Genomic DNA, 18,711 nt, shown 5'->3' with positions numbered 1-18,711 from the left:
GTGAGAGGGGATAGAGAACTCTTCTTTTGATTTAAGATAAACTAAATAAACACCACATCTCTCTAGCTACTTCCTTTTGTCGAGAGCTGCAAGAGAATGACTGGTAGTGGCAGTTAGGGGAGGAGCTATATAGACAGCTCTGCTGTGGGTGATCCTCTTGCAGCTTCCTGTTGGGAAGGAGAATATCCCACAAGTAATGGATGATCCGTGGACTGGATACACCTTACAAGAGAAAAAGTGTTCATTTCCATCATATTTTAAAGTAAATTATAAGATATGTTGACAATATAGGTATCTTTAGAAAGTCAATATAATGGCGAGAAAAACGGTATATGTGTGGGTACAGTAAATGAGTAAGAGGAAAATTACAGCTAAACACAAACACCGCAAAAATGTAAAAATAGCCCTAGTCCCAAACTTTAAGAAAATTGAAAAGCGCTGGTCACTAAGCCCAATTTTTTTCTTTCAGGATTCAGATAAAGCATTCAATTTTAAGCAGTGTTCTAATTTACTCCTATTATCTATTATTCTTCGTTCTTTTGCTATCTTTATTTGAAAAAACAGAAATGTAAGGTTAGGCGCCGGCACATTTCTCATTCAGCACCTGGGTAGCGCCGACTCCTAACCTTAAATTTCTGCTTTTTCAAATAAAGATACCAAGAGAAAGATGAAAAATTCTTAATAGGAGTAAATTAGAAAGTTGATTAAAATTGCCGGCTCTATCTGAATCATGGAAAAAAAAAATTTGTGTTTAGTATTTCTTTAATATACTTTTTACCTTTGTGATTACCTTGTATCTAAGCCTCTTCTGACAGTCCCTTGGTCACATGACTATTATCTATTGACTTACATTTTAGCCAATTAGTGCTGTGTAGTGCACAACTTTGCGGGCGTGAGCACAATGTTATCTATATGGTGCACGTGAACTAGCAGTCTCCTCTTCTGAAAAGTAAATAAAGCATGTGATAAGAGGCTGTCTGTTGTGGCTTAGAAACCACAGAAATTTAGAGGTTTAAATGTTATAAAGTATATTAAATATAACAATGTTGGTTGTGAAAAGCTGGGGATGGGTAGTAAAGGCATTATCTATCTTTTTAAACTAACATTTTTGGTGTTGAATGTCCCTTTAACTGTAGCTTCCTAAAACTCCTGTAGATATATCAAGCATCTGAGCAGGAGAGCATTTTGTGTAATTTTATAACCAGAAAAGACCAATAGCACTAAGCATCATGTTTGGGTGCCATCTAAAAGAGGTCTCTGTTCCTTTCCACTGCAAGGTAATATAGCACTATCAGAAACCTGCAAAAAATTAAACTACACAAAACCCAAAAACTTTAGCAAAAGGTCCTATGCTGGTGTAGTGTAATGTCTGGGTGTGAACAAGCTACTGTACTTTACTGTAATGTAAAAGAATAGTCAAAAGTGAAATGCTCATTTCAATTTTGAATAGAAGCATTTATTCTATTTACTTCTTATAGCAAAAATGCTTCTTGTAAACATTGTTGCTTTTTCATCAGCGTATGCACATATGCTGTGAGTGGCCTGTGCACCAGCATTCAAAGACCTCACCTTCTCAGAGAGTCAGCAGTGACTAGTATAACACAAATTAGGGACAGTCTACACCAGAATTTTTTTTGTTTTAAAAGATAGATAATCCCTTATTACGCATTCCCCAGTTTTGCATAACCAACACAGTTATATTAATATACTTTTAACCTCTGTGATTATCTTGCGTCTAAAGCCTCTGCAAACTGCCCCTTTATTTCAGTTCTTTTGACAGACTTGCAGTTTAGCCAATCAGTGCCTGCTCCCAGATAACTTCACGTGCATGAGCACAGTGTTATCTATATGAAATACATGAACTAACACCCTCTAGTGGCGAAAAACTTAAAATGCATTCTGAAAAGAGGTAGCCTTCAAGGTCTAAGATATTAGCATATGAACCTCCTAGGTTAAGCTTTCAACAAAGAATACCAAGAGAACAAAGCAAAATTGGTGATAAAAGTAAATTGGAAAATTGTTAAACTTTCATGATTCAGATAGGGCATGTAATTTTAATTTTGGCATAGACTGTCCCTTTAAGTCTTTACTGGCAATACACACTACTACCAGCTCTCTCAGCAAGCACGCTGTATGAATACTGGTGCATGCCCCTCACAGGATATGTGCATATGTCACTGAAAAAAACAGTAACAACTTACTAGAAGCATTTTGGCCAATTTTAAAATTCATAAATATTAAGATTTGTGAGTCCAACTGACCACACAAGAGGTGACAATAGACTTCATGGGCTTTGCTTTTCAATGGATATGTAACTGGACTATAAAATGGTGCAAATTTTACTGACAAAATTGTGTTTAATTACTGTATAACATTCAGCATGAATATCTTAAAATGCAGGGCTTCAAATTTATTTTAATACAAAAAAATATAAGTGATGTCCCTTTAAATCTAAAGAGTACAAGCTCTAGTTGGCTACTACTAGGATTTGCAAATAATTCTGTGTCCAATAATATTGTCACACTACGGGTTATAAACAACTGTTGTTATTTCTTAATAAACTGAAATCCTGTTCTTTCTTTGGTCAGATTCTGCTCTGCCTTAAAACACTTTAAAAAGTACACCAGACACGTACATAGTATTACATATAGGTAGTTGGTCCTTTAGTTTTAATCTTTAAAGGGACATAAACAGGTTGAGATCTGTGCATATTCTAAAAAGGGCCAATTAATTAAAAATAGTTTGCATAAAAAAAAAAAAAAAATGTTTAAAAAAAATTGTTGGCAAGTATTGCAAAATAATTTTCAAAAATAAGCAAAATGACTGCGCCATGCATTTTAGCTATGTAATTCAACTCTCCCCCCCCCTTATCAGTGTTTAGACACAGGCATTGTATTTCAACAGAGTTCACAGCTTCTAGGCATGCTCCAGCAGATAATCCCTATGCACTTTTGTATTCTACCAAAACAAAAATAGATATAGATACAGCCATAGAGGGAATTGTGTGGGGGAGTTGGAGCTTTACAATTCAGAAAGCGTTAATGGTGAGGCACTGCAGTATAAATTTGCAGGTAAAGTAATTAAAAGTACATATTATATTGATTTGAAGGAGCAATGAGAGATAATAAAGTTTTTTTGTCCCTAACTGTAGACCATGCATAAATTAGGTTAGTATCAAGGTCAATAAAGGTAGTTGTGCTTAGGCATAACAATATAGTATTCAATACATTATTATATGTTGAAAACGATATTCAAATTATATTTTGTCTCTATCCCAACTTGTTTTATGTCCCTTTAAATTGAAACCACTGGTTTTGCACACAGAGACCACTGCACATAATATAAATTGCATTATGCATCGTGTGTAGAGAGAAGAAGCAGGTCGGCTGTTCCTGCAGGTTCTGATCTTTTCAATGTGCATATATCAAGAATGTGTCATGGTTTCAATGAGCAAACACAGGTGTTTGAATACAAAAATAAACCTAAGTTATATCCCATACATTTAATGCTCTGCAGCAGGCATTACTAGTCATTTGAAATACGTTAAAGGGACAAAATACTCATATGCTAAATCACTTGAAACTGATGCAGTATAACTGTAAAAAGCTGACAGGAAAATATCACCTGAGCATCTCTATGTAAAAAAGGAAGATATTTTACCTCACAATTTCCTCAGCTCAGCAGAGTAAGTTCTGTGTAAAGTTATACTCAGCTGTAGGTTAAAAAAAAAAAAAAAAAAATGAAGAAATGAACAGCAGACAATGAGCATTAACAGTGCTGAGGTCATGAACTCTTAGTGTGATCTCATGAGATTTCACTTAAAGGGACACTCAATCAAAATTAATATTTCATTATTCAGATAGAGCATGCAATTTTAAACAACTTTCCAATTTACTTCCATTAACAAAATGTGCGCAGTTTTTTTATATTTAAACTTTGAGTCACCAGCTCCTACTGAGCATGTGCAAGAATAAGTGTATATGCATTTGTGAATGGCTGATTGCTGTCACATGGTACGTGTAAGCATTTGTGATTGGCTGATGGCTGTCACATGGTACAGGGGGAGTGGAAAAAGACATTGTCAGAAAAAAAATTCTAATTTGAAGTTCAGACTAAGTGCTATTGCATTGTCTTGTTATCTTGCATTTGTTGATTATGCAAATCTACAGTGTTGACTGGTCCTTTAACTCATGAGATTTCATAGTAAACTTCCTTTAAACTGAATAGGGAAATGACATGAGAGCGCGCGAGGCTCAATCCCTTAGCTGTCCCGGGACAGACATGGGATGTGGCTAATGAGGAATTTTTTAGGTAAAATCTTTTTTTTTTACATAGAGATGTTCAGGTGATATGTTCTAGTCAGCATTTTACAGCTATACTGCATCACTTTCAAGTGTTTAAACATTTGGGTATTATGGCCCTTTAAGGAGAAACAGGTATTACAGTTTCCCTTTAAAAAGGGGAGAGTCAACGCTAAATATTTACTTATTTGTATTAAGTGGTTAATGCCCTTTTAAATCTTCATGTAGCCCACAGATATCGTATACATAGTTTTCTTTCAAAATCACTTAGCTTGCAGCCTACGGAAGATTTGAAATGGCGGCCAGATCCTTTCTCTTGGTGACATAATTTCACCCAAGGCCTTGTGGAAAATAATTTTCTCAGTCGAGCTAGAGACGCTTCATGCACGGTAGTTTGCGCATGCCCAGTGTCCAGAAAATCGCTAAAGGGGCCTTTTAAAAACCGGAACCAGCATTCTTCCTGTGAAACAATCAGCAATGCTGAAAAAGCAACAGCATAGGACACACGCATCAAATAGAGAATCAGAAGGGGTAAATAAGTAATTTATGCTTACCTGTAGGGATGCACCAATACCGATACTAGTATCGGTACCGATACCAAGTATTTGCATGAGTACTTGTACTCGTGCAAATGCACCGATACTTAAACAGATACCTCCACTTCCTACCCATATGCTATCTTGTGGCGTTTTTTCAAACTGCATGTTCCCATTTCATTTTAAACTGGAGTGGAGACTAAACTAAAAATTGTTTACTACTGTTCTGCCAATAAAAATTGCTGTTATTTGTATTATTGTAGGAGAGATCACTGTACCTCGTTCAGACAAACCCCTGAAGTACTGGGCAGTTAATAAACAGATTTCCAGCTCTGGCTAAAATGGCCCAAAAATATCTTTCTGCCCCATGCAGAAGTTTGGAAAGTGAAAGACTGTTCAACTTAGAGTCGAACCTCCATACAAATGTCAGATTGATGTTATATAACAGCCCTACAACCCAATTGTATCACCCCTTTAAACGTAATATTTTATTATTTATAAACATGTTCAGTGAGCTTTTTTATTATTTCATAATGTCTTTTGAATTACAGTCCTTTATAATTATAAAGAAGGAATCTTAAATAATTAGTCTGTATTGTGCTTGGTAAACTGTCACATGACATAAAAAAAAATTATCGGCGAGTATTTGCAAACAAGTATCGGTACTTGTACTCAGTCATAAAAAAAATGGTATCGGTGCAACCCTACTTACCTGATAAATTAATTTCTTCTATGGTACGACGAGTCCACGGATTCATCCTTTACTTGTGGGATATTATCCTCCTGCTAACAGGAAGTGGCAAAGAGCACCACAGCAGAGCTGTCTATATAGCTCCTCCCTTAGCTCCACCCCCAGTCATTTGACCGAAGGTACAGGAAGAAAAAGGAGAAACTAAGAAAAAGGAGAAACTAAAAAGGTGCAGAGGTGACTGAAGTTTAAAATAAAAAATGACAGGGCGGCCGTGGACTCGTCGTACCATAGAAGAAATTAATTTATCAGGTAAGCATAAATTTACTTTTCTTCTATAAAGGTACGACGAGTCCACGGATTCATCCTTTACTTGTGGGATACAATACCAAAGCTACAGGACACGGATGAACGGGAGGGACAAGACAGATGGCTAAACAGAAGGCACCACTGCTTGAAGAACTTTTCTCCCAAAAATAGCCTCCGAAGAAGAAAAATTATACCTTTTCCAAATTTTCCAAATTTGATAAAGTGAAGACCAATTCGCAGCCTTACAAATCTGTTCAACAGAAGCATCATTTTTAAAAGCCCATGTGGAAGCCACCGCTCTAGTAGAGTGAGTTGTAATTCTTTCAGGAGGCTGCTGTCCAGCAGTCTCGTATGCCAAACGGATGATGCTTTTCAGCCAAAAAGAAAGAGGTAGCCGTAGCTTTTTGACCTCTACGTTTTCCAGAATAGACAACAAAGAAGATGTTTGACGGAAATCTTTGGTCGCTTGCAAGTAAAACTTCAAAGCACGAACCACGTCCAAGTTGTGCAACAGACGCTCCTTCTTAGAGGAAGGATTAGGACACAGAGAAGGAACAACAATTTCCTGATTAATATTTTATCACCTCTTTCACTTTACCCTTCCTAGTACTTAAAGTAGGCAAAGAGAATGGCTGGGCAGTGGAGCTAAGGGAGGAGCTATATAGACAGCTCTGCTGTGGTGCTCTTTGTCACTTCCTGTTAGCAGGGGGATAATATCCCACAAGTAAAGGATGAATCCGTGGACTCGTCGTACCTTATAGAAGAAATTCAAATTTATGTACTGGTAGTTATTGTTTTGAGTGTACATTAAGCTGTAATAAGAGAATGCTCTGCACTGGTTTCCCTTTTAACTTTAACCCCTTCTAGTTTGTGCATTCCTGGTGTCTTGAAATTGCCAAGGGGGCCTTTTAAAAACCAGAACTGGTTCTTTGGTTCCGGTTTTTAAAAAGGCACCGATGGTAATTTCAAGACACTGGGCATGCACAAACTACAGTGCACGAGCGAGAGAATTCCCTTCCACAAAGCCTTGGGTGATGATTACGTCATGAAGGAGGGGGTCTAGCGGCCATTTCAAAACGGTGGGAGGCTGCAAACTATGTACACATTATCCGTGGGCTACAGGAAGATTAAAAGGGCATTATCCAAGAAATCCAAATAAGTAAATATTTTGCATTGACTGTCCCTGCTGGGTGACATTCGTTAAACATCTGCCCTTTCCCTAAAGTCTGAAGTTGTATCTACAAAGTTTTAGAGCATGTCCTCTGATACGAATTGTCAAGTCTATAAATTACCTCAATGGTTTTGTTGAATTTGAGTATATGGTTGGTTCCAGTGTACCCCTTTTACTTAAAACTGCACATGCAGATCACCAGTACAGTTACATGTACTAGAAAAATGGAACAAAATATTTAAAAAATTCCTTCCCTGTGCATTCTGGGGGGAAAACCTGCTATCAGAAGAGAACAGTTTAAGAGGCCCCTTACTTGCAACACACTCTTCCTTCTTGGGAGACAGTTCTCTTAAAGGAGATGGGGGCGGCTGATGCCATCGGCTAAGATACATGTCTGTGGTGGAGAGGTAAGGCAGAGAGTCTACCTCACTAGAGAGAGGGTTGGTGTCCTTAAGCAGAGGAGTTGTGAGCAACCCACATGAAGACTTTAGAGGGGTATCTGACGGGGAACTATTTTGTTCTGGGGTCTCCTTGCTTCGCAACTCCCTCTGGCAAATAATTTCAGAGAGGGAACCCCCAGGCTCATCATCCTCCCCTTCTGCAGGTGCTCGGGGCATTTTGCTTTTTACTTTTGAAAGGTCTGGTGCAAGCCTTTTGATGGGAGTCCTACGATCAGAACTGCGGAACGCTGACCTCCTAGTAAGGAAAATAAACTATTGTTAAAGAATTCTTTAAAAAAACAAAACAAAACAAAAACCATTTAGTTAAAGCCATTAATATTGATTTTGAAGCTAATCAAAAAGTGCATGTCTGTGTAAATTGGGGCCTTAAAAGGGACAGTCAACACCAGAATTTTTATTGTTTAAAAAGATAATCACTTTATTACCCATTCCCCAGTTTTGCATAACCAACGCTTATATTAATATACTTTTTACCTCTGTAATTAACTTGTATCTAAGCATCTTCTGACAGCCCCCTGATCACATGACATTTTATTTATTATCTATTGACTTTCATTTTAGCCAATTAGTGTAGTGTCTGCCACAAGCCACGGGTGTAATCACAATGTTATCTATATGGCTCACATGAACTAGCTCCCCCCTGCTGTGAAAAGCAAATAAAAAAAAGCATGTAATAAGAGGTGGCCTTCAAGGGCTTGGAAATCATATTAGCCTTCCTAGGTTTATCTTTCAACTAAGAATACCAAGAGAACAAAGCAAAATGGGTGATAAAAGTAACTTGGAAAGTTGTTTAAAATGACATGTCCTATTTGAAACATGAAAGTTTTTTGGACTGTCCCTTTAAAGGAATATTAACCCTTTGAGTGCTAAGAACTTTCCCACCTGGATGCCAAGATTTTTTAATATTTTTTTAATTTTATTTTTTGAACAATTTTTTTTAACTTTATTTTTATTTTTTTCAGACCCCCAATACTTACACTGTTGGAAAGTTTATGTGATTACCTTTCCAATAGTGGGTCTTGTAGGTCTGTAGCTGCTTAGATGCCTGAGATACAGGCTACAAAGCAGCATGCCCCCTGCTCCTATACTTAACATTGATAAGAATAAAGTTGCACGGTGACATCATCACACTATTTTCGCGTGTGACGTCACCACGCAAAAACGGAAAGCCCCGGCAATGCCTGTCACTCTACAGGCACAATCGCCGGGGTAGGAGCAGGTGGGAGCCCTCAGATCTCCCTCAAGGTGGGAGAGTGCTAGTGACGGCTCTGAGCCGTCATTAGCACCAGAGTGGGAAACTCTGTGACGGCTCAGAGCCGTCATTAGCACTCTAAGGGTTAAGCAGTAGTGACAAAATGTGTACTTAAAGTTTGCAATATACTTACAGAAAATGAGTTTAAACATGGCAGTGCCCATCACTTTATAGACACTAAACCTTTTCACACTTATTTTCAATACTGAAACAACTAATAACTGTAAGAACAAAATATATATATATATATATATATATATATATATATATATATATATATATATATATATATACATATATATACACACGCATTTTATTCTATGGACAATCATTAGTTTTATGTATCTCTAGCATGCATTTACCGTTTAACATCCCTTTAAGAACTGATTGCTAACTGGTTCATGATCAGAACCCCCACTGCTTTATCTGAACAACTTTGCAATATAATTCCATGATTTATTTTACACCTTTTATATGTTGTTTAGCTCTAAAAAACTATGGCTTTGTCTTAGAATAAAAAAAGCAAACTGCTAACATATCAAGGCTAACCCTGCTACATAGCTTTTTACTAACAATATGACATCCTTGTCAGCTGCAAACTTAAGCCCAGATTGGCTCCCCCAAATAGGCAAGTGGTGGATGGAGTTTGGCTATTAAAAAAACCATCTGCTGCAAACAATGTTAATTTGCTTTAAAAAAAATAATTAAATTTTTGACTTGGCTGACATGTTATTCTATAGCAAGACAAGAAAAGTGTCTTGTAATTACAAGACATATACTGACATATCTCTCTCCTTCCCCTAAACCATAATGTTGAACAATCTTTGTTTTCAGGTCATTTGAGAGTTGTTTTGAGGCCCCCCATGTTGCCACTCTTCAGAGTCAAAGAGAACAACAACTTACAATTGGCAACCTTAAAGGGACACTGAAACCAAATGTTTTCTTTCGTGATTCAGATAGAGCATGTAATTTTAAGCAACTTTCCAATTTAGTTCTATTATCAATTTTTCTTCGTTCTCTTGCTATCTTTATTTGAAAAAGGCATCTATGCTAAGGAGCCAGAAAATTGTTGGTTCAGTATCATGGACAGCACTTGTTTATTGGTGCTGTCCAATCAGCAAGGACAACCCAGGTTGTTCACCAAAAATGGTCCGGCATCTAAACTTACATTCTTGCTTTTCAAATAAACATTCCTAGAGAATGAAGAAATTTTGATAATAGGAGTAAATTAGAAAGCTGCTTAAAAGTGCATGCTCTATCTGAATCACAAAAGAAAAAAATTTGGGTTCAGTGTCCCTTTAAATAACTTTTCTCATGATTGGATGCACCCGTCTATGAAGTTCAAGGCTTAAAGGGACATTAAACCCCAAAAATTTCGGGCATTATTTAGATAGAGTATACAATTTTTAAAACGTTTCCAATTTACTTCTATTATCAAATTTGCTTAATTCTCATGTTATTCTTTGCTGAAGGGATACCTAGGTAGGTAGCATGCACATGCCTGAAGCACTACATGACAGGAAATAATGCTGCCATCTAGTACTACTGTATAACATTTTTGCAAAACTGCTGCCATATAGTGCTGTATGCTCTATCTGAATCATGAAATTATATATATATATATATATATATATATATATATATATATATATATATATCACACACACACAGTTGTACGCAAAAGTTTAGGCACCCCTGACAATTTCCATATTTTTCATTTATAAATAATTGGGTGTTTGGATCAGCAATTTAATGTTATTCTATCAAATAACTGAAGGACACAGTAATATTTCAGTAGTGAAATTAGGTTTATTGAATTAACAGAAAATGTGCAATATGCATCCAAACGAAATTAGACAGGTGCATAAATTTGGGCACCCTTGTCATTTTGTTGATTTGAATACCTGTAAATACCTAGCACTGATTCATTGGAACACACAATTGGTTTGGTGAGCCCATTAAAAGGGACATACATACACTTTTGTTTTATTTCTTGTTATTTGAAACCCAACAGAATTACGGTACCCTTACGCTAAAAATATTTTATTTCTTCATTCACCTTTAGCTGCGGTTTTGTGCATCTAGAAACAAGAGGCGTAAAGTCAAAGCCAAATAAAACTACAACTAGAGTAAACTCTCCCCTTTGGCTAAAAAGATCTGGAATGTTATTGATATTTTAGATGGAGCTAACTGTTCGAACTGTTCTCCAGCTAAAACACTGATTGGAAAACAGTTCAAACCGTTAGATCACAAAAGATTAGTTTTGAAGGGAGCGGTCAAAGCATGGGTATTTGAATTTCATATCTACATTAAAAAGTAAGTTATAGTGCATCATCATTAAAACTGATTAATTAATCTAAAATAGCAATAACATTCTAGATCTGTTTATCCAAAAGGGAGACTTTACTATCACTTCAAACAAGGTATTCAGTGGCATTCATGAGTGTGGTGGGGTATAAAAAAAAACAAAAAAAAACAAAAAAAAAAAAAACACACATTTTTTACTCAAACAAACCTTTTATGTCCTTTTCCATTGCGACCATAAGAAAAGGGTTTTGGGGTGAGACTGGTGAGGTGTGGTAAGGTCTCCAGAGGAAACTCCCCAAACCCTGCACTCTCCAAGAGAGGACCCTCTGGCATTTCAGGAGCTGGTTCGCGGCTCTGTGATGTGCGCTGCTTATCTTTTTCACTGTCCTTTCTGACCAACTGCATACGTCTTTCCATCCGCTCAATACGGGCCAGGAGCTAGTGAATTATAGAAAAATTAGTTAAATGTAAGAAAAGGAAGCAAATTTGGAAAAGTGTGGTGCGTGACACGTACGGTTAAAGGAGAAATGGCCACGATAAAGTGTGTGAACTGGGAAAGAAATTGTACAAAAAGGTGTAGATAAACAAGAAAAAGCGTCAGCCAAGTATTGCAGAAAACAGATTTAATCTGAATGCATTTTAATGGCCAGATAGAGTGTTAGAAAGGGGTTTTCTTTAGAAAAATCAACTAAGCTGTACACTAGGTTTACAGACATTGTAGGGAGTAATTTACAGCCTAAACTGGTCCTGATGACTCACATGTTAGCCTGATATAATGTGATGGAAATGCTAAAATTGTACACTTCTATATGAAGAGAGATACAGAGGAGATGGATACAGAGGAGATAGAGAGATATATATCCCGTATTGCAGGACTCTAGGCTGCCACTGTAATGAGAACTTTATCTCAAGTTTTCATTAAATCGGGAGAGTGAAAGGCCTAGAAAAGAAATACTAAAGTACAGGCAGTCCCCGGGTTACGGATATCACACTTACGTACAACTCGCACTTACGAACTAAGCCGTTTCCTGTTGTGAATCGATGTTTGAGCCAAAAATAAATAATACATTTATGTTATAGTATCACCTATAAATAAAACTATGTGCCGTATAACCTCCGATCCAAAAGTATCATACAAGGGGGTGTGTATAGAGTAGATCAGTGTGATATTAACGAGTGTCACTGTGGCGCTCTGATTAATAGCTAGCAAGCCCCACAAGCAAAGCCTCACTACATAATGTCACTAAGGCATTTCTTCCTGTTATTTGGAGGACAAATTCAAAGGCTTTGGTTACATTGGCACTCTTTGAAGAATGTTTTTTGAACCATTTTATCCCTGCTGTTGAACGTGTTTGCTTAGCCAAAAACATTCTCCTTCTCCTTGACAATGCCCCTGGACATCCAACCACTTTAGATGATATGCACCCCAATGTAAAGGTGGTATTTCTGCCCCCAACACCACATCACTTATTCAGCCAATGGATCATGGAGTCATAGCCTCCTTTAAGGCCTATTATTTATGGAGAACATTCTCACAAGCTGTCAGGGCTACCCAAAATGATGAGATGGCCTTAAGGGATTTCTGAAGATATTATAACATTTATGCCATCGAAAATAATGTTGATGCTTGGAAAGAAGTGAAAGAGACAAATATGAGAGGAATTTGGAACAAATTGGGCCCTCAATCGACACAAGGATTTCTGGGGTTTACAGATGATGAAATCGCCGAAACCAGACAAACTGTGGTATCTATGGGTAATCAGCCTCCCATCCTGAGAGACTGGTGTCTGTGGTCACTAAGCCAAAGAAGGACTAAGAGAAGATGCCCCAAGGATCAAAAAAAGATAGTCTATCCATTAGGAAATATTGTTTAACTGATGAATCTAGAACAATTTTAGATCTAATTGCATATAATTCCGACAATTGACGCAGCATAGATAGCTGAAGAGAAAGAAAATGAAAACAAGAAAAAGGAACTGTGTTCGATGCCTCCACCATGTCTAGGTATGGGGTAACTGATGTGAGAGTTGTAAACATTGCCAACAAGGCTCCTAACACCCTTGTGAAAATGAGTGGAGCTGTGGCTAAACCAAATGGAAGGGTAACTGATAATGATTGTTGAGAAAACCAATCTTAGGAAGATATAATGATCACTGAGAAAGAGAACATGAAGGTATGCATCCTTCAGATCTGTTATGGACCTGAATTGACCCTGTTGGATCAAGGATAAAATAGTGTGGTCTGAAAGTTCCAATCCCTGTTCTGTAAGACAAGATCTAAAACACAACGAAAGAAGGCGACCGCCTTCAAAAGGAATTGAACATGCTGAGGTTCCTGTTATACTGGGATATGATGTTTATTAAACCCAGGAGTCTTATTTTGTATAGGACACAGAAAACAAATTATTTATCCACTCTGATTAGCAATGTCTCCTGAATAACACAAATACCTCAACAGTCAAATTTCTATAGAAAGACAGAAGAACTGTCAAATATCAAGAGAAATAATATGGCAAATAGAAAAAGGGCCATAATACACTCATTTTTTCTTTGCATAAATGTTTTATAGATGATTTATAAAGCCCATAAAGTTCTTTTTTTTAAATGTATAATTTTGCTTAATTTTAAAGAACATTGCTCTGATTTTCAGACTCCTAACCAAGCCCCAAAGTTTTATTTGAATAAAGTCAGCTACCTTCTCCAGCTTGCTCCTGTTTGTGTAAAGGGTCTTTTCATATGCAAAAGAAGGGTGGGGGGTGTCTTATTTCCCACTTGCAGTGGGCTTTCCAACTGCCTTTTCAACAGAGATAAACTGAAAGCTTCTAAATACGTTTTTAAACCACTTTATACTGGATTTTTATATCAGTATCTGTGCATCTTAATCTTTATAGTAGTGTCTATTACATGCAGTTATATGAAAATGAGTGTATACTGTCCCTTTAAACATCACTGAAAATGATGCAATTGAGGTTCTCGACTCCCATAGCAAGGAACTAACCAGACCTTATGGAACTAGAGCAGAAGATAGAACTGAGGGAAGAAACCTAGGACCTAGAAACTCCACAATTTAAAAAGTTTCTTACAAAAGAGTTAGCTGATCCTTTTTGTCTTATTGAAGCAGGAATGGCAAAGTTAGAGGAGCAAGATTCTGATACAGAGAGGTTTGCAAAAGTTTACAATAGAGTTAACCAACGTCTAAAATGCTACATGGCTATTTATGATGAGAAAAAGAAAAGCTCTATAACAAACCTCCCTTGATGCCTAGTTCAATAAATGAACTCCAGCAGCAAAATCAAACTCTCCAACAAGTCCATCATCCTCTACCAAGATTGTACTGCAATATTTGAAAATGTTTAAGGTTGTACTGTACAGTACTCTACTGTACAATATTTGAAAATGTTTAAGCATTTACATGCACAGTTAAAAAATAAATAATATATTAAGACAAACATCTGTCCAAGTTGCATTTTTTGGATTTTCCTAGCAGAATGCCATTCAATTTAGTTCTGGTGAGTATGGTATGGGGTTAGAGCCACTTGCGGTTTTACTGCCGTCTGTATCCTCATTAGATAAAGTGTTTGGCTAGAGTTTCACCTAAAAAAAGTGCATGCTCCGACTTACATACAGATTCAACTTAACAAACCTACAGTCCCTATCTTGTATGTAACCTGGGGACTGCCTGTTGTACAATATTCTCCATTATTGTTAACCTATAGCAAGGTATTTTTGACGGGAATATGCAGAGGGGGGGGGGGGGGGGGAAACACCTAAGAAAAGAAGGGCGAGAGATGGAAAGAGAAAAAAAAATCTGTACAGTATTCACAGCCTGCATTGCACCAAATCAGTGTTTGTGTATGTGAAAGACAGACACCTCTATACCTGCCAAGAGACCTGCTGAGGGTACACCGTTTCCTTCAACTGCCTTCCCTAGGCATGTTTGTCAACAAACCAGGATGGTGTCCCCAATCCCAATGAGTTCCCCAATAATATTAGGCCTTTTACCCAGTTCTCTTCACACACAAATATTTATTACACATGTATATCACTAGAAAAAAAACAAACAGCAACAGTGAAACTAAAATGTAAACAGCTACAGATATTGCAAGTCAGTTAACCCCAGCTGCCCCCAGAATTGTTCATTAAGTTGAAACTTATAAGACAAATCGTATTCCTGTTAACCCTCCCCCCACCACCACCTTTTGCTAGACACAACCCTAGCATGCCTATATGCTTTCTGGTGCTACACTGGTTAAAAGATCTTCAGACACTCTAGATCCCCCACCCCTCCTTTACCAAACCTTAAATCCATGGAAACCCCCCCCCCCCCCTACTCCCGTTGCTATGGCAGTTTTTTTAAACCACATCCTCTCTTGCAATGACATGGCTATCCTGTGATTCCCATGAATGTGTATGGTGGAAGGTGAAAGAAGAAGGGCGGTGGAATTAAAGAAGGAGGGGGATTGGGGGTAGGGTGGCATTACCTCAGCCTGCATAGGTGATTGTTAGAGATGGCTGGTGTAGAAGATCCCCTTCCATTATTGGATGCAGACATTCACATTGCCAGAATACATGCCCCTTTCTCACTACTACAGATCACCCCCCCCCCCCATTATAGATCTAAATGAGGCACACACACGTTGTAAAAATGCCCTTTGTGCATTAACCCCTTAACTTTCAAAGTAGAATGCAATGCAATATTACTAAAGAGTTGTACTGACAGTCAAGAGATTAAACTGTATTGCGTGACATTGCATGTAAATTTACTGCACTGTTTTATATCACACACCACATCACATGCTACTGTATACAAAACTATCTTTTATAAAATGTACTACCCTTGCCATATTAATTATAACTATCACCCATACAGCTAAAATATTTTATCTGATTATAATGATATTTTTCAGGAAGCAAAAATTATTCCCTTTGGTTCCCAAAATTGTTAGGGGGACGTTGGGATATAGATATATTATTTTTTTAAGCGATTAGAAAGCTACTAACGGAACATTAATTCTGTGTACACAGAACAAATACAGATACCTTTAGGGGACCTAGTCAACAAAACAGAAGTGTGTGTGTATATATATATATATATATATATATATATATATTTTTTTTTTTTTTTTATTATGTGTGTGTCTGCATATTATGCAATGTGGAAGCACATTATGGCCAATTACTTAGAATTTTTTTTTATGTATTATATTAAATACATTTCCAGTGTGTTTTGAAAATGTACTAAGATTTATTCCTCAAATACGATCATTTGATCAGTTCTATTAATAACAAATTAAGTCAAGCAATAAGCCACAAAACGTTAATATTTTATATAGTGTTGCTGATAAAATGCACGCTTCTCGCACCTTTATTTTATTTCACGAATATATTTGAACGAAGCAAAATAAATGAAGTAAAATCTAAACTATCAGGAGCATTTATAAAAAAAAAAAAATATGTCTCCATTGTATATTTAAAAGCCCATATTTGTGATCGCCTTGTTGAACACTGAAAATGTTGATCACGTCCACTAAAATGTTGAGTAGACCATTTTGTTTATCTCTAATATACTGTAGATGTTTCGGATACATGTTAATACTATATACACACACCATGTTACACTATAAACTCATTATCTAACTCGTCCCAGCCCGCCTTAGATCCCTAGCTGCTCACCGTGTCTTTTTCCGCCCTGAGCTCCCCGATCTCCCGCTCCCGGTCCTGGATCCTTTGCTGCTGCTGCTCAATCAGATCCAACTGTAGGAGTACAATTTGCTTCAAACAAGCGCCGGGACCCGATCCCGCCCTTAGCGGCGGCCTCCAACGGGGGCCGGGGGATGTAGAACTTGAGGCCGGTGCTTGGCCTTGCCCGGTAGCCGCCGTAGTAGCCGCACCAGCACCGGTCACTGCCGCCCCTGCTGCTCCCCCGGCCCCTTTGTCCGCCAGGGCCCCCGCCTCGCACCCAAGCCTCCCTGAACAGGGATCACCTGGCCCGGATTGGGCCTTCACCCGTTCAACGGTCCAGCACTCCGGTTGTGGCCTACTTCGGCCCGCGAGCCCCGGGCTTTCCTGAGGCTCCTCCCCCAATGAGGGGTCGTCGGGCCTCGGGCGGCATACGCTGGATCGCATGCTCATAGCACCCCTTCGGGCCCGGCATCCTCATGCAACCTCTAGTGAGCGAGAGAGACCGAGGCCTCCAAAGCTTAGTGGACAGGGAACCGAGGAGGAGGAACCGCCACAAGATGGCGACGGGGGAGTGGTGTACATTATATAAAGCGATATACCGAAAGGAGGGGATGGGGAACATATAGCTTTCTGTATATCGCTAATCGTAGAGAGAGTGGGATTTTGGTTTGTTTTATATATCGCCATCTGAAGTAATGTATTCATATATATGACCGCCTTGTACACAGATCGTAAAATAGTATGCTATATGCTCGGATATATTGAATTATGTTTTAGGTAATGTCTGAGATTAGAAACATTTTATAGTTACCAAAATATGTTTTTAATGTTTTATATAAACTACCTAAACGTACATAATTTGCAAACCTAATTATATGGTCATTGATACATAGGCTAGCCTATGTTAGCAACATGTGAAGGGAGTGTGGCATTAAACAAACATACTATCCCCCGGACTATTCAGTACTTTATACCTAGTTCACCGCTCACCATCTCTCAGTATATTGAATGAATGTACACCACTTTAAATACATGCAGATGAGGTTATATAAACCCAGACGCCAATTTTAGCAATATAAATGTACCTCACTGTTCCACCGTCTTATACTAGATAATCTCTACATCCATGGTGAAACCTATGCTTCCATATACTGGTTTGTTTGTTTTTTCTTCCAGTTATAACATCCAGATTTCCAGTAGAGTTCAGTTGGTGGTATTTAACTCCTTATTTTCAAAAGACTATGGTTCAGATGATCTAAAGCTCTCCACTCTTGCAAGAGAAGTCAAGTCAATATTGCAAGGTCCCTCAAATAAGTTTAGAAAGCTAACTTTTAGCCTCAGAACTGTTTGGGTAAGATTTATCATGAGGCAATGGCCTTTATCAGTTGCAGGCTCGTTAATTTGCGCCTTTCAACTGATGCTTCATAAACTCCTTCACCAACTTGGATTTGGCCGATGAAAATCACCCTGGATTCATCTGACCAGGGTGATTGACAAGCCCTACTCTCACTAAATTGGTTACATAAGGGTAGGGGGTGGAATTGCATGAGCAAATGGGGAACATATGTGCCCCCCAATTTGTGATGGAATGTGGACCGGTTCACAACATGTGAATCCTGTCCATTCGCAGAATTCTTTATTTTGCCATTTATCTAGTTTTGCTGGGTTATGGATGTAAAGGAAAGACACCTGCGTTGCAAAATAATGCTCAAAAAAGCACCAAAAGATTTTGCATCATTTCTCTCCATGCCAATGGGTTTTTCATCATCATACGCCAAGGGCCTGATGATCAAAAACTTGTTGACATGGAGAGAAATCCCTCAAAATCCCTTTTTTTAAAGCATTGTATTTTAATGTGTGTGTCCCCCTCATATCTGTAACCCTACATAGCTAGAAAAACAATTAGTTTTACTATTAGTTTTTGCTTTCTAAAATTCTTTGAGGGACCCCACAGTACTGACGAGATGACTTTCGATAATCTTGCCAGAGCAGAGAGGCTTAGATC

At 37.9% G+C, this 18,711-nt stretch overlaps 1 protein-coding gene across 4 annotated transcripts in view; it reads right to left on the bottom strand.

The window, feature by feature from the left end:
• The window catches only part of MSL1 (MSL complex subunit 1), a 52,089-nt gene extending 34,827 nt beyond the window's left edge, over window positions 1–17,262 (bottom strand). For all 4 annotated transcript variants that reach the window (XM_053698285.1, XM_053698275.1, XM_053698294.1 and 1 more), the window contains exons 1-3: window positions 16,698–17,262; window positions 11,234–11,463; window positions 7,319–7,701 (exon numbers count right to left, since the gene is read on the bottom strand). In XM_053698285.1, coding sequence (XP_053554260.1) covers window positions 7,319–7,701; window positions 11,234–11,463; window positions 16,698–17,156 — 1,072 coding nt within the window. In that variant the 5' untranslated portion in view covers window positions 17,157–17,262. The remainder of the gene's footprint in view (window positions 1–7,318; window positions 7,702–11,233; window positions 11,464–16,697) is intronic.
• Between the last annotated feature and the right edge of the window lie 1,449 nt (window positions 17,263–18,711).

The sequence above is a fragment of the Bombina bombina genome, chromosome 1, assembly GCF_027579735.1.
Source record: "Bombina bombina isolate aBomBom1 chromosome 1, aBomBom1.pri, whole genome shotgun sequence".
In the NCBI taxonomy this organism is placed as follows: Eukaryota; Metazoa; Chordata; class Amphibia; order Anura; family Bombinatoridae; genus Bombina; species Bombina bombina.
Note: the sequence above shows the minus strand (reverse complement) of the source record. Positions and strands in the feature narration are given on the sequence as shown.